General features: G+C 42.2%; 1 protein-coding gene across 5 annotated transcripts in view; it reads left to right on the top strand.

Moving 5' to 3' along the window:
- LOC6535961 (transcription factor E2f1) overlaps nucleotides 1–15462 on the top strand; it is a 41016-nt gene that overhangs the window by 24194 nt on the left and 1360 nt on the right. For 3 of the 5 annotated variants that reach the window (XM_039375852.2, XM_015191992.3, XM_039375850.1), the window contains 4 exons: nucleotides 10627–11428; nucleotides 11565–12293; nucleotides 13305–13551; nucleotides 13699–14514. In XM_039375852.2, coding sequence (XP_039231786.1) covers nucleotides 10970–11428; nucleotides 11565–12293; nucleotides 13305–13551; nucleotides 13699–14514 — 2251 coding nt within the window. In that variant the 5' untranslated portion in view covers nucleotides 10627–10969. Of the gene's footprint in view, nucleotides 1–4405; nucleotides 5346–10626; nucleotides 11429–11564; nucleotides 12294–13304; nucleotides 13552–13698; nucleotides 14515–15462 lie in introns of those variants that run through there. The other 2 variants (XM_039375851.1, XM_002096541.3) reach the window with 2 other exon arrangements.

Here is a 15462-nt window from a genome sequence, read left to right as displayed (position 1 = left end):
GGGGGAGGAGGGTATCTGGTGGAGTCGCACGTCTCAATGTCGATCGTTGAGCAATGTGATTCGTAATTCGTAGTCACTGTTTTTGCTTTTTGTACATTTCTATGCACATGTGTATGAATAGAGTCAACTGACAGAGGGCATTAGTGGAAAAAAACTTTGAAGTCATTCCCATATTTACCTCATAGACGAAGGTTTATTATTGTTCAAAAATTAATTCAACCCAGTAAAGTGTATTAATTCAATACGATAAAAACAAATAATATATGACACGTTAAGATTTAAGGTTAGATATTTCCAGGTACTAAACCACAAATATCTTCCTTGCATTCGCTTTTATCAGTGTTTTAGTAAACTGGACTAGCACTCATTATCGCATCAACCAAACGCTTTCCACTTTACTGATTTAAGGCCCAAACGCAATGTCTTTAATTTAATTTAATTTACCCTAAAATCAAATTTATTTTCAATTTCTGTAAAATCGGAAATGGATGCGGCGAAGCATTTAAGATACTTCGCAATGGGGAAGAAAAACATGAGAATGGGTAAGGGCTGCCGTCTGTGAAAATTTAAGGAGTGCAGAAACTCCTCCAATCCATTTTGTAGAGAATCCAGGATGTGACACAAGATGTTCAATAAATGTCCCTTGCAGGCAGCGGTTGAGGTAAAGAGAAAAATCTAAGAACCAATACAGTGGAAAAAGTCTTGTTTAAGCTCAGACTTGAATCAAATAAATGTTGGTAAGGAAATAATCGAAGATCAACCAGTATACATGAATTTAATATAATTCTTATGATTATATCATAAAATGTTAATTTTTTTTTGTTAAGATCACAAAGTGATACTACTTGATCCCTAAAACTCCAGTCAGTAAACATTTTAGATCCTCCAAGTGTACTTTGAAAGTTGCTGCCGCTGAATAAAAAACGCCACCCCGGCCGGCTCTGAAAGTCTGACTGACATTCTGTCAAATAGGCGGTGACGTCGACGTCTACTTCAACATAGTCTCGTTCCACCAACCGCCCGTCCCCCGTCCCCTCCGTCGACCCTGTGCACCTCCCCCTTTTTGTTTCACTTTTATTTTCAAATTTGAATATTGCGCCGTGGCCGGAGATTCTCAAGTAGTTTTTCTGTTGATTGCATTCCATGCCGGCGTCGTGGTTTCCTCTTGTGCTTCCGTGCTCCGCCGGCAACTCTCTTTCATTTCCCATATGTCTGGCTCTTCGTGCGGCAGAGGGGATGGCGGTGGGGGCATAGTACTGTAGTACGACATCCGATTTTTGCACCCCACTGAAGGCAAAGGGGTTGCTTCTGCTTCTGCTGATGAGGAAGGAATTGCAGGGAGCGACGAGTGACGAGGTTGTCGAGGAGCCTGATGAATGCCAGGCGCAGCTCTTCCAGGCTCTCAGACTTGAAATGCTGTGCTTGAAATTAACCGAAAAGATAAATGGCTAAGGAGCAAATTGTTAATTTTTTTTTAAAGTTAACCAGAAACTGTGTCGAATTTTCGAATTCTTTTCGAATCTTTTGATAAATAAAAAGAAATTAATACAAATCATGGATTTTCTGGGCGTTATGATACCGTGTAGTAGTGTCTTAGCGTCAGCCTTCTCAGTCTTTGAAATTTTCCACGATTTCCAGTAATGGAAAAAATATGTAGCATACTTTCCAGGGAAACTAAATGAGTGCAATTATCCCTTGAATTCGTTCGTAGGGTTGCGACTTGTCGGATAATAAATGTAATAGCATATTTCATACTCTAAATGTATTTTTCCTTATTTATCTTAAATATATTTAGCTGCTTAGAAAATGTCTCTATTATTACCAAGGCTTTCTAGAACAGTGATATTTAAGTACCTGTTCCTTAACTATGTTTTCATTTTCGGCGTAATCAAAGTATTTTAAAGCCTTTACCACTGCCCCAGTTACTCGCACCAAACGTGGGTGTTACAAAAGTGCGACAAGTGTTAAAGCCGAATTCTTGACTAAGAGTTCATTGATCCGGTCCAAAAGGAGAAACATCTGCTCAAATATGTACGCAGCGCTTGTGCTAGCCACATATCTATTTCACCGCATTGTCTGCACCCTCCCTCCTTCTCGCCTCGCCCACCCGAAAGAGTTTATGATATGACATACGGACATACATACGGGAAAAAATCAAGCAAATTATGGTAAATACGCCTCTGAAAACTCACGCCCCGCTTTCGGGTATCTGAAATGGGCAGAAACGGATACACAGATACTCACGAGCGACTGGCAAGCACACAAGGCAGCACAAAAACAGAAAAGCAGAATAGCAGAAAAAAAGAAGCCAGGCACTCGCACACGCATTTCCAGTTAATTAAAAGTATTTATGACACTGCGCACATAAAATGTCTTCCAAAGTACAAAAGTCCACCCAAGGATCGTGGGAAGTTCCCGCTTGCTCTATTCTATCTGGCAAGCAAAAAAAAAAACATCTTGCAGAAAATGGTTGAAAAAAATCAAGCATAGAGATACTCTAATTGCATATGCCGGGCAAGGGATGGGAAGGGGAAGGGGCAGAGAGGCAGGGGCCAAAGTTCCTCTCTTTCTGCGTCCGTGAGGGGTGATTCTCGCCCCTCTTCCCCTTCTCCTCCTTCTTCTTGTCTGCCTGTCTGGCTTATGGGAAATGCGAAAAAAATCACACTCACGGATCTGTGAGGGTCCTCGCCAAACCACCCTACCCCACCCAAGAAACGCAAAGGATAACAGCCTCGCATCCACAAAAAATGAATCCCAAAAACTGCCCAAAAAGTTAATAGAAATCGAAAACTGGAAAGGAGATTACATTTCTGAGCTCGTGTGGTGGTGGGGGGATGTATCTCAGTTTCTGGGTATGAGAAACACTGCGCAGATCGGATCGCCTGGCATGTTGTACTGATTTGCGAGATACATTTGTGCACACAAAACCAGGAATGCAAATGGTTGCGGGCATGAGTTGTAAATATTTATTCAGATAGCCGTTTAAAAAAGTAGCGAGGGAGCAATTTCGGGTAATTTATCAGTACAAACTTCACATTATTCCAGAATGAATGAGTTTTGTTGGTACAAAATGTTTTCGATTATAGTACTTAAAAAGCATTTTGGCAAAAACAAATAATATAAGAAAGGAAAGCTAAATGTTTGAACAGGTTTCTTTAAACAGGTCAAAGGCTGAGCAAATATACATATAGGTGAATTTAGTGCGCTTTTACTCTTTTACTTTTCAGTTTTTGTATACAAATATTTAAAAAAATAATAAATGTATTGCAAATTTAAGTATATTTACGTGGTGTATAAGACATCATAAATGATATAAATGTACGTACTTGCTTATAATCTCAGGCATCATTTTCATGATTTTCGTAAAAATTAATAGATTCGTGTGCGACATGTCGAGTTATGCGATAGACCCACTTAATGGCTATTTCCGGCCTTAAAAAATCAACCCCTTGATGATGGGGCTCTGAAAATCGGCAACGCTGCAGCGCTGCTGCAACTACAACAATGTGTCGTCACTGCAACGCAATGCAACACTTGGCACACAACTGATAAAGATAAGGAAGATGGGGAAGAGGATGGGAGAGGGGGAAGGAAAAGGTTCTCTGCCATCGCCTCTGTCTACGTCGCTGCCGATGTGGGTGCGGTAACAGCGACATCGCCACTTCCGTCTGAGCGATTTTTAGCCGATTTGTAGCCGGCAAGCCGAAGAGAGCAAAAAGGGATGGAGCAAAAAGCAAAAGCCGCTCTCACCGAACATTCGAGTCTGGCTTCCACATGCCACATGGGAAGAGTAGGAAGAGGCGCCACTCAGATTGCACCCTCTTGCGCTTTCGCTTTCCGCCCCGCTCACTCTTTCTCTCTCGTGCTCAACTGTTGCCGCTAATTCGCTGCAATAAGCAGCGGGCCTCTCTCAGTTCCAAGCCTTAGTTTTCATGTCAACCGAATATAAATATAAAATAAAAATTTAAAAAAAATTTAAGAATAGGTTTAATGAAAAGATAATATAATAATAATACAGTTTTATAAGTCAAAGAAGTATGTGACTAATAGGCTTAATGGGCATTTAAAATTACTCTAAATTTGTTTATAACATAAATGAATGAACGAATCTAATAATTAGGTACTCGAATTTAATATTTTTAATAAAAAAAAATTATATGTATTTATTTATAGCAATATTTGAATTACACAAAATATTAGTTCCTTTTTGATTTGACATACTCTCGTACTATCGAATAGCTATCGTTTGATCAGATTTTCTCCCCTCAATTCACGATCCACTCTCTCACACTCTCTCGTGTCGCGAACGCTCAGCTGCTGACGCCTTGAATTCGCCGCTACAAGAGACGCCGCAGGTTTGTGGCTCATAGCTTGTTCCGTCGATTCGCCGCGTTCAGTGTTGTTGTCGCGTCGTGACGCTGCTGTTGCCGCTGCCGCCCCCACACACATGTGCGAGCAGAAAACACGTTACGAGGGAAAAATCGACGGAAAAATCTGAAAATATAAAATAAAACCTAACTAAAAAGAGTACAAGACTGAGGTATTAATAAGTTAATGCGGTTTAATACAATAGTTAAGCACAAGTGGCCGCTATTAAATGTGCCATTACGACGGCGCTTACGTTTTCTCCGTCTGACGTAAGACAATTCTATCTCTCTATCCCGCTCTCTCTCTCTCTCTCTCTCTCCGATTCTCTTTCTCCGCGTGTGGATTGCGTTTTGCCGGCGACGGCGACTCCAAAAAAGACACGGCACAACACACTTTGTGGCCCAAGTTCAGTTCGCTTTTCGTCGCCAGTCCGCAAAAATGTGAAAATGGAAAACTGAGGGGAAAACCGAAAAGCCGCAAAAGACTGCCACTGCAAGTAAAAGCTCCCAATCGCTGAGTAGCAATAGCAAATGCGCTGAAAAGTCAAGAATAAAATACAAGAAAAGTGCGGGCGTGTAACAATTATGTGATATCTACAACAAATGCTCGAACTGCTGACGTCACGCACAGAATCGTAGAATATATAGAGAATAAAGAAGAGAATCGAAAACGTCGCGTAGTAAAGTTAAAAGTTCCCACACACACCGACGTACTCGCACACACAAACACACACATACACACGCAGACTGAGTCAAAAGAGTAAGAAGCAGCAGCACATTATACGTGGAATACAAAAAGTAACCGACGGAAAAGGCAAAACGCCTGCAAAAAACGAAAAATTTGCAAATATGAAACGTGTGTGATATTCAAAAAGAACAAGAAGGAGCAGGCGGCGGTGAAAAAAAAGCAGAGGAATTTGTTGTGGTTCCGTGTGATATATAGAAAGCAAGTAAAAACCGACAAAAATTCCATTTTAGGTGCGTATTTAAACAAGAAAAAGAACCAAGGGAGGGAGTTTCCACATCACCGATGATGATCAATTAATCATTCAATTTTGGGCTAAGCCCTCTAATAACCTCCAAAACTGATACGGTGAATAGCAGTCATTCGCTCACTCATTCAATCCCCCAACGCTCCAGTTTTCAGAGATAACGAATCGAAAATTCGGAGTCCATCAGTTTTTATTTCTGTTTGCCCAAAGTCGGCGGCCGTTTCTTTATGGCGCCCCCAGATTAACATTTTATTCGATGTTAAAACAACAGTACAGGTAACAGTTTGGAGAACTCGTGGTGTAACTTTGAAGATTAAGACATAAATACATAATGCATAAATACATTCAAGTAAAACTAAAAGAGTAGTCCAGCTCAGTGAAACTAAGTGAAGTTTTTTGTGTTGCCGTGGAAACAGTGATTTGTACCCTTAAATTATATAAATTTCACTCACAGATATAATTGATACATGTAATAATTAAATAATATGTTTCGTATATACTTGGTCACATTAATGTTTCAAAATCGCAGGTCAGTTGACTTATTTAGATGCTATTCCAAATTTGATGGGCCTTTGTTTTTTGACTGTTATTTCTAACACTTTCGTCGGACTAATTGGACTTGCATCAACAGTTCCCCGCTTTAATCTGTACATGTACTTAACGACTGCACCACATACACATAGTGTGTGTACATGATATGTGGCCCCTGTTATCAGGCGTTTTGAGTACACAATATTCGATTGGCTCTAAATGCGTCATCGCCTTAATGGACAGCCGAAATGGAGTTATGTATATTTTGTATTTTTTTTTGCGTGTGAAATAAGCAGGGGACTTCCCCGAAATTCTCCTTGCCTTGCCGGCATTGAATTTCCACACCCACGCGATACTTTTCCCTTTCCCGGGTTTTCTTTTTGTTTGCAGTTTTCTGTGGGCGAAATATTTTGCGACGCATTTTGTGCTCCTCTCCCTGGACAAAAAGCCGCCTTCTCTTTCGCTTGTTCTCTTTTTCTCGACTCTGCCAGTTGCCAAAGATTTTTGGCTTTCTCAAACGAAAAAAGCCAAGGCGAGGCTTACGGCCATTTTATTTTATAATACTATATTTTATTTCTGTAAGTGTGCAATTAAGTGGATGGCTTCTGTGTCTTGAGCCTGGAGGTTCATAAGAAACGCGCCAAGTGTAATTGGTCAAAAGAAATTAAGTTAATAGAAAAAATAAAACCGGCTAGAAAAAAAGCATCCATGTGGACTTTTTTCAGCCAACAACAACAAGACGAGGAGAGAAGTTCCATGTGGATTCTGTCTGTGAGTAACAGCTGTTATTCGGATTCAGGCCGGCTTTTACTCTCTCCCCCTTTCTTTTCCCTAGCAGCATCCCATCCCGCACACGCACACTCTGGCAGACGCTCTCTTTCTCACTCTCTTGCCTGCCGCTTAATACACAAAATTCGTGTTCCTCCTCTTTTTCTGGCTTTTGATTCACTTTTTTCCTTGTTTTGCAATTGTTGTTGCTAAACACCTTGCACACTCGCACAGTATTTATTTGTATTTATTTCACTTGTCCCTGCCTTTTTTACTGCGCATGCAAAATGATGTGCAAAAAGAAAGCGAAACTTTTTATTAGCTCTTGGTATCTGTGTGGGTGTCAGTGTGCATGCCTGTATGTTGCGTGTGTTTGAGCCTTTGCTAGTGTGTGTGTGTGTGCATACATAACAACGTGCATAATTAATAGCCATGTAAATGCATGATCTTCATAATTAATAACGGGAAATTGGCATGCCAAAGGAATACAGTTATGCCTGCAAGTTAAATGCCAGCCATTAAGTGCATTCGAATCGGGATTTTACAGGAAATTTGCAGAGCAGTTATCAATTTAGCTAATATTTTATTAATACGTGAAATGAGATTTATTTATTATTCGGGTAAAGATGCATTTCATTTGAATTATAAGATGTAAAGACCCGTTCATTTAACATTCTTTTCTCCACCTGGCGGCCGGTTTTTGTTTTATACTTAATCGAAATTAACACGGCGAACGGAGGAGTGGAATGGGAACAGAGGAAAAGAGGCAGCGCTATCAAAAGTCGCATTGCGTGCTCTGAGTCGCTTGGCTGCTCCTCCCTCCCCCTTCAAACACCCCTCCCCACCCACTGAAAACCCCCAACGGAATTATTTACTTGGCCACTACATAATGTGTACGTTTTATTTTCTAGCCTTTTCTTTATCAGTAATACAAATGTTGTACGGCAAAGCAAAAGCAAAGCAAAGAAAAGCTATTCTAGGTTTTATTGTAGCTCCGCTCTGTTGCGCCAATGCCGATTGAAAAACGTACAGATAGGGAAAAAGCGAGAGGGAACAATAAAAAAATAAAGAAAAACTTGTTATTCCTTTGGCGTGTAGGCCACATTTTCCACGATTTTCCACTCACCGCTTCGTATTTTCATGTTCATTTCCCTGTTTGCATAATGTTACTTTTCTCTGTTTGCTTCGCCTTGTGCTGCTAGATAAATGTATGCAGAGATGACTGACAAGTGCACTTAGAAGTTGTTATTATACAGATAAGATGTATTATCTTTGATATATGTATGTACATTGTTGGGTTTGTTTTGCTATTGTTTGGAGAAATTTGAAATGTCTAATAAGTTTTCTCAAATAAATAGTTATCACCAAGTCATTGAATTCATTAATAACTACTTGTACATGTACAAATATCCATTAAGCAAAAACGTTGTTTGTGTCATACCTTGAAGCAATCTCCCACTGTTGATAAGATAGAGGAGTCCTTTTTTTAACCCCTCTATAATAATAAAATGTAATGTAAAAATGCAAGTTAAGGGCCTTAATAGTCATCATATCACATACATTTGAAGAAGACCTACAAATTATGTGACCTTAAAAGAGTATGGCTTGAACTTATATATCTGCATTTTATTTGTATGATCTCAAGGCTTGCGAGTCCGCCTCCCCGTTTTTTCTTGCTAAATTGTGTTGTTTGGGTAATTTTATACGTTCCACTGTAATTTTAGATGCAAAATATTTCGAGCTACTTGTTCGCATTTTGCGTGCCGATCAAAAGAAATTTAAATTGGAAATTTCAATCGGCGAGACCTACCTGGATTTTTCGGTACCTCCCCCCCCGTCTCCCCCTCTACACATGCGTCTTTTGTCTGGCCCACATGATTTTAGCATTTCTTTGGCAGGGAGAAAGAGAGAGAGAGTATACGATTTCCATGTATAGGAGTTGAATTACCTGAGCTCATTCGTCTGTAAGCAGATACCGTTTTTTTTTAGCTTAAACACACATAAACACATTAACACACGCTCGAAGAATCACTGCAAAGCTTTTGGCCAATGTACAAATGGTTGCGAAAAAAGTTGTGGTGGGGTATTAAGTTGCCGCCAACGCGACTGCAATTGAGTGGAAGAGAGATAGCGATATGGAGGGAAAGAGAGAGGGAGCATGGTTTGAGATCTATTTATTGTTTATGTACATATAATGGTTTTAACATTATGAAATATATATCACCTAGATTTCCAACGTACATACATACATACATATGTATATTCCTACTCTTAGAGAAAAAATAAATATCTTAGATAAGCAGTTTCTGGATTTTAGTTGCCTTCATCTGGGTGAAATTTGAAAGGCGGTTTGCGAGCGCCAAGGCCACTGTGCAATGTCAATTTCGATGGTCTGCCTACCTGGCGCGTTTGCAATTCCATTTTCTTGCAAATTTCAGCAAATTCCATGCGATATTTTAGCGGTCTCTGGCTCACTTTACCTTATCATTCTCTGGGTTTTTTCTTGTCACTTTGGAAATAATTATCAGCTCGCGGAGTTGTGTTTCTAAATATTTTGCTAAACTCAATCTCGTCGGCTGTTTGGCTAACAGTTTCTGTTATGCAAATTAACATTGCATGCAGGGCGAGCAGCGCTAATTGCCGTTCTTACCTGCCCTCTTCTTATTTTATTCTTTTTTACGCTCATTTGAGCTTTTTAATTTGTTGTTGTCGTCTTCCGTTCATGCTCGCTTTAGCTGCGAATGGGGCCAGAATTCCCCTAATGAACTTTGAGTCAGGCTTGGGGAACAAGAGGTGACAGGTAGCAAACACTGCGAAAAACTGTTGTACACTTATATAGTGGAATTCTATCGTATAAATTGAAAATTGGTAAAATATGTATGACATCGCGAAAGAAATTTCGTATTACATTTAACAAAATTATATTTTAATATCCAGACTATATCTGGTTGTATGCCGCATACCAATTTCTTTCAGTGCTTATTCTGGCATTGTGCCAAAAGCGGTTAAAGCCAAGCGCGGCAATAACGTTATTTTCTTCTTTACCTGATGGTTTTTCTCGTTCCAATCTTTTGGCTTCTCTTTTGCGTTTGTTGCCTCTCTCTGGTGATTCTTCCACACACATATTGATTGTTTAATATTTTATGCCGAGTTTATTGACATTTTGTGCGCGAACCTAAGCGCGTCTTCTTCTTGGCATCAGAAATAGTTTCGGCATGCTTCAGAGCGGACAGTTTCCCCGTTTCCCTTCTTCTTCTAACACTTGAATCCGGTTCGGTCGAGCTTGGCATTTTTTTATTTTTAAGTTCCCGTATTTCACATTTTTGCTTATCATCTGATTTTATGTGGTTAGTTGCCTTTCAAAACTGTAGAAGACTGATTTTTCAAGCAGATAAATATATTATTTGTAGCATAGTCTGTTATAGTATAGTGTAGTAAAGAGTAATCACTTTTCTGGAAACAACTATTTTAATTTGTGTATCCAAAAGCAAAAGTATGTTTACGTGTCACAATCTTATAAAAGAGAAGCTAATTATGTATTTCTGAAGCGAAAGTTTATGAGTCAGTTGCAGTATATGACTCTCTGTTATCATAGGTGTTGCTGATGTGGTTTTTGGCCAGAAAAAATACGTCGAAATGTCTCTCGTTATTGACCGGTTTTGCGCTTTGCTACTCTCCTTTTTAGCCCTCCTTTTACTATAGTCGCGAAACTTTTTTCTTTCGCCATTACCTTTCGATTCGTATATATTTGCATTACCACATACAAACATTCGCCCGTCCGCTGGTCAGTTGCGCATTTTAATTTGTTGTTTCGCCCAACTGGACAAAAGTAAGAGACAGATCAAAAGTTTAATGTGCCAAATGCATAAAATATCGAGAAAAGCAGGTCAATCTAGCTATAAATAAATCACTCACACACACATACAGACCGCATTTAATATTTGTATTCTTTGTTTGTTCTTTTGCAGATGTGAAGAATCCCTAGGTGCTAATTTAGTTGATAAGCGCAAGCAGCAAGCAGCGAGAGAGAAGTTAGAAAGCGATAAACAGAAACAGGCAGTACAATAAGTAAACCGACGCGAGCGCTGGAAATTCCGACGGGGTGGCAACTTTTCGAAGGCAGTGCTTAAAAGTATGCTGTAATATACTGCCAGCGATTGCCGACTGAGGCGAACCCAACAGAATCGGCATATATATAGAATATATACAGAATATATATACGCGGAGCAAAGAGAGAGAGAGAGAGAGAGAGAGCGAGATTAAGAGTCAGGCGGTGAATCGCCGAGGAATCACAGAAGAACCGGCACCGAAATGTCCAAGTTCTTTGTGAATGTTGCCCCCATCAACAACAGCAACAGCAGCAGTAGCCACACCACCACCAGCAGCAACAACCAACGACACCAGCAGCACCAACAACACTATGGCGGGGGCGGGACAACCGGCCACACGATGGTGGCCCGCAGACTCAACTACGACCTGCACGGCGGCACCACCAGCATCAACAACAACAATAACATTGTGATCAAGAACGAGGCCCTCGACTTGGACTACGATCACGGCTTGAGCAGCAGCGACAGCAACAGCAACGGCGGCGTGGCAGCCCACCTGCGGGATCATGTCTACATCAGTCTGGACAAGGGGCACAACACGGGGGCAGTGGCAACAGCAGCGGCGGCAACGACGGGCCACACGCAGCAGCAGCACCACCATCAAAATCAGCAGCAACGCAAGGCGATCGGCAAATCTAACGATATCACAAATTATTACAAGGTCAGTTGGTGTTCTATGAGATCTGTTGCTATTAAAACATCAATAACGGAAGATAATTGATAAAGAAAATATAAATCACAATAATGTTATGAAATTGGTTTCGGTAAATAACCCTTGTTTATACTCTAAATTTCAGGTCAAACGTCGTCCACACGCCGTCAGCGACGAGATCCACCCGAAGAAACAGGCCAAGCAGAGCGCCCACCATCAGACGGTGTATCAGAAGCACACGGCCAGCAGCACGCCCCAGCAGCTCCGGCACAGCCACCATCAGCTGCACCATGATGCGGATGCCGAGCTGGACGAGGATGTGGTGGAGCGGGTGGCCAAGCCAGCATCGCATCACCCCTTTGCACTGTCGACGCCCCAGCAACAGTTGGCCGCGTCGGTGGCTAGCAGTTCTTCAAGCGGGGATCGAAATCGGGCGGACACCTCGCTGGGAATACTGACCAAAAAGTTTGTGGACCTGCTGCAGGAGTCACCGGATGGCGTGGTGGATCTGAACGAGGCCTCCAATCGGTTGCACGTCCAGAAGCGACGCATCTACGACATAACCAATGTTCTTGAAGGCATCAATATCTTGGAGAAGAAGTCAAAGAACAACATACAGTGGCGCTGCGGGCAGTCAATGGTCAGCCAGGAGCGATCGCGTCGCATCGAAGCGGATTCGGTGCGGCTGGAACAACAGGAGAACGAGCTGAACATGGCCATCGACCTAATGCGCGAGAACCTGGCTGAGATCTCCCAGGAGGTGGAGAACTCCGGCGGCATGGCCTACGTCACGCAGAACGACCTGCTCAACGTGGATCTCTTCAAAGATCAGATCGTAATCGTGATCAAGGCGCCGCCAGAGGCTAAGCTTGTGGTGAGTATTCGATCTGAGGCAACCAGAGGTGAAAGATAAACCGTGATTAGTGACTTTGCTGGTAAATGCCACCAAAGAGTGTTGATTACTTGTCAACTGGAAATAAAGTTTTTCAAAATGTGATACTTATGAGGAATGCTAGCGATATTAATTCAACAGCAATAGTAACAATTTTCGACGATTGACTTACATACTTACATACATACATACGATGTCTACGTCAGAGCTTTTCCCAGCTTTTCTCTGCTTTTTTCTAGTCATTGGTGCTTCTTCTTAGCGTCTGCATGCCATTTAACGTGGCGCTTATTTATAGACGGTCTGCCCATCGCAGCGGCAGACACGACAGGCGAAATGGAATCCCGCCCAGCTCGCCTTCCCTCCTGGCCACCTTCTTTTTGATATCAAGTAAATTTGTGGCCTCGTCCACCAGAGTTCTCCAACCGCCGTTGCTGCTGCTCGGTCTTCCTAGATGCCGCACTATTTATAAAAATATACCAATGCCTAATGTATCCGCTCGCCTTGAACTGTTAAACGAACTTGCGCTCGCACTATTTTCTGTGCAGAAGGGAGCATTGGTGCTCGTGGATTTCCTCAGATAGTTGAACCTCCAGAGATCCTCGTTTGCCATAAGGAACTGCCAAAGTTTGTATATGTTGCAAGCCCTCTGCGAACGCCAATAACTGATTGCCGAAATAACAAGAACGCAAAAGGCGGCTATTCAAACATTAAATAAAAATAAAAGAAGACAGGGGGCGCGAAGCAGCGAAAAGCAAAATATCATTTCTAAAAATACGCGTGCGGCAAAAAAACGCTGCTCATTCTGAGGCTCGCTTCATTTGTGTTTCTCTTTTGCTGCCGAGCGGTCGGCGACCGCTTAAAAATTTCAACCGCTCCCCTTTAACTTGAACGTTAGTTCCCCGTTTGCCATTTATCGGTATTTAATTATTGTGTATACGTACCTACATTTGGAATTTGTTTAGTAATCTGGTTTCGTTTGTGTTTTTTTCTCAGCTGCCCAACACAAAATTGCCGCGCGAGATTTACGTGAAGGCGGAGAACAGCGGGGAGATCAACGTCTTCCTCTGCCATGACACCTCGCCGGAAAATTCGCCGATTGCGGCGGGCACCGGCTACGTTGGAGCACCCGGAGCAGGATGCGTCCGAACGGCCACCTCCACTCGACTGCATCCGTTGACAAACCAGCGACTTAACGATCCGCTCTTCAACAATATCGATGCCATGAGTACCAAGGGATTAGGTGAGTTAAATGACAATCAAGGTTTAATTGAAAGGATAGTCGCACCTTCTCATTTACTATCTGCTTATAGTCAATAGTTAGTTTTGATTGCCAACTATTACTACTATTTACGAATAAAGTTATTTATTTTTTCGCTTCTTATTACAGTTCAAACGCCCTACCGCTCGGCTCGCAACCTCAGCAAATCGATCGAGGAAGCCGCCAAGCAGTCCCAGCCTGAATATAATAACATTTGTGATATTCCGATGGCCCAGCATCATAATCTGAACCAGCAGCAGCACCAGCAACAGTTGCTGCAGCAGCAGGAGGAGGACGATGTGGACGCGGAGCTAAACCAGTTGGTTCCGACACTGACGAATCCTGTGGTCCGGACCCATCAGTTCCAGCAGCATCAGCAGCCCTCCATCCAGGAGCTGTTCAGCAGCTTAACAGAATCCTCGCCCCCAACGCCTACCAAGCGGCGGCGGGCGGCAGCAGCCGCAGCAATTGCCGCAGGCAGCGCAACAACAGCAACCACTACGCTTAATAGTCATAGCAACAGCAACCACAGCAATCATAGCAACCATAGCAGCAGCAACAGCAAATCCCAGCCACACACAATAGGCTACGGCAGCAGTCAGCGCCGCAGCGATGTGCCCATGTATAATTGTGCAATGGAAGACGCAACCACAACATCTGCAGCGGCAGATGCGGCAGCTGCCACATCGCGATCGGCGGCAGCAAGCTCGCTGCAAATGCAATTCGCTGCCGTGGCGGAGAGCAACAACAACAACTGCAGCAGCGGCGGTGACGGCGGCTATGGCAGCATCGCTGGCGCTGGCGCCAACGCTGATCCCCATCAGTCGTTCAGCCATGGCCGCAACAGCCTGCCGCCCAGCGTTGCCGACTGCGATGCCAACAGCAACAGCAGCAATGTCACACTGCAGGGTCTCGATGCTCTCTTTAACGACATTGGCTCGGACTGTAAGTAACTTGAGCACCTTATTTGTCCTTTGCTCTAAGCGCTTAAAGTAATAGTTCTAATGTATTGGCAAAGGTACACAAAAATGAAATTATGTATAGTGCTTAGAACATTGCAACATGTGTAAATATCTTACACCGATCTTGCCTGCTATCGCTCGCCGCTCATTCATTCATGATCCATCCATTCAGCATCCGTCTGTAGCTGTCGCTGAGGAGCCTTGGATGCCATTAGTTCTCCATGAGGCGCACTTGTCAAGAACTTTCTCTGTGACCTGCGTGTACTTAAAAGCCGCATCACAGTCTGAGTTCTTGCTGAGCGCGAAATCCTCAAAGCAACATAAAGCGAAATCATGGGTTGGGTACTAAAAACGTATACTTATTCCCAAATTTTCAATTTGTTTAATTTTTCACAACCTTTCGGCCAACGAGAATCAGTTCAAAATTGACAATTTGATTTTATATTCTTTTTCGTTTTATCCCTTATTCATATACAAAAAAAAAGAGCTTAACAAAATTTTTTTAAAAGGAGAGACAGCTTAGTTTAAGTGAACGTGGTATTTTTTGCACTCAAACCTTAACATATATAAAAAAAATTTACAAAAACCAGATCGCCCAACCCTTTAAAACATTTATAACAATACATCATTATGTTTTAACCACAACTTTTACTTTCACACTGTGCTAACATCGAACTGGTAACCATTAACCATTTACTAATAAAATAATTGTGCATAAATGTATATATGTATATATCGACAACAAACCCGCCGCCTCGTCAGCAATCGTCCTCGTGTCAAATTCATTTTGGAACTGAATTCTCGTGGGTCTGCACTGACAACACTGACCGCTCCAGGGCCAATTGTTCATTTTGAAATTGAAATTCTGTAGCACCATGAGATTCAGCTCTGGCGTGAATTTCAAACATGCATCCACAACATATCTCGCTCT

This window comes from Drosophila yakuba, chromosome 3R (genome assembly GCF_016746365.2).
Source record: "Drosophila yakuba strain Tai18E2 chromosome 3R, Prin_Dyak_Tai18E2_2.1, whole genome shotgun sequence".
NCBI lineage: Eukaryota > Metazoa > Arthropoda > Insecta > Diptera > Drosophilidae > Drosophila > Drosophila yakuba.
This window is presented reverse-complemented; position numbering and strand designations above follow the sequence as displayed.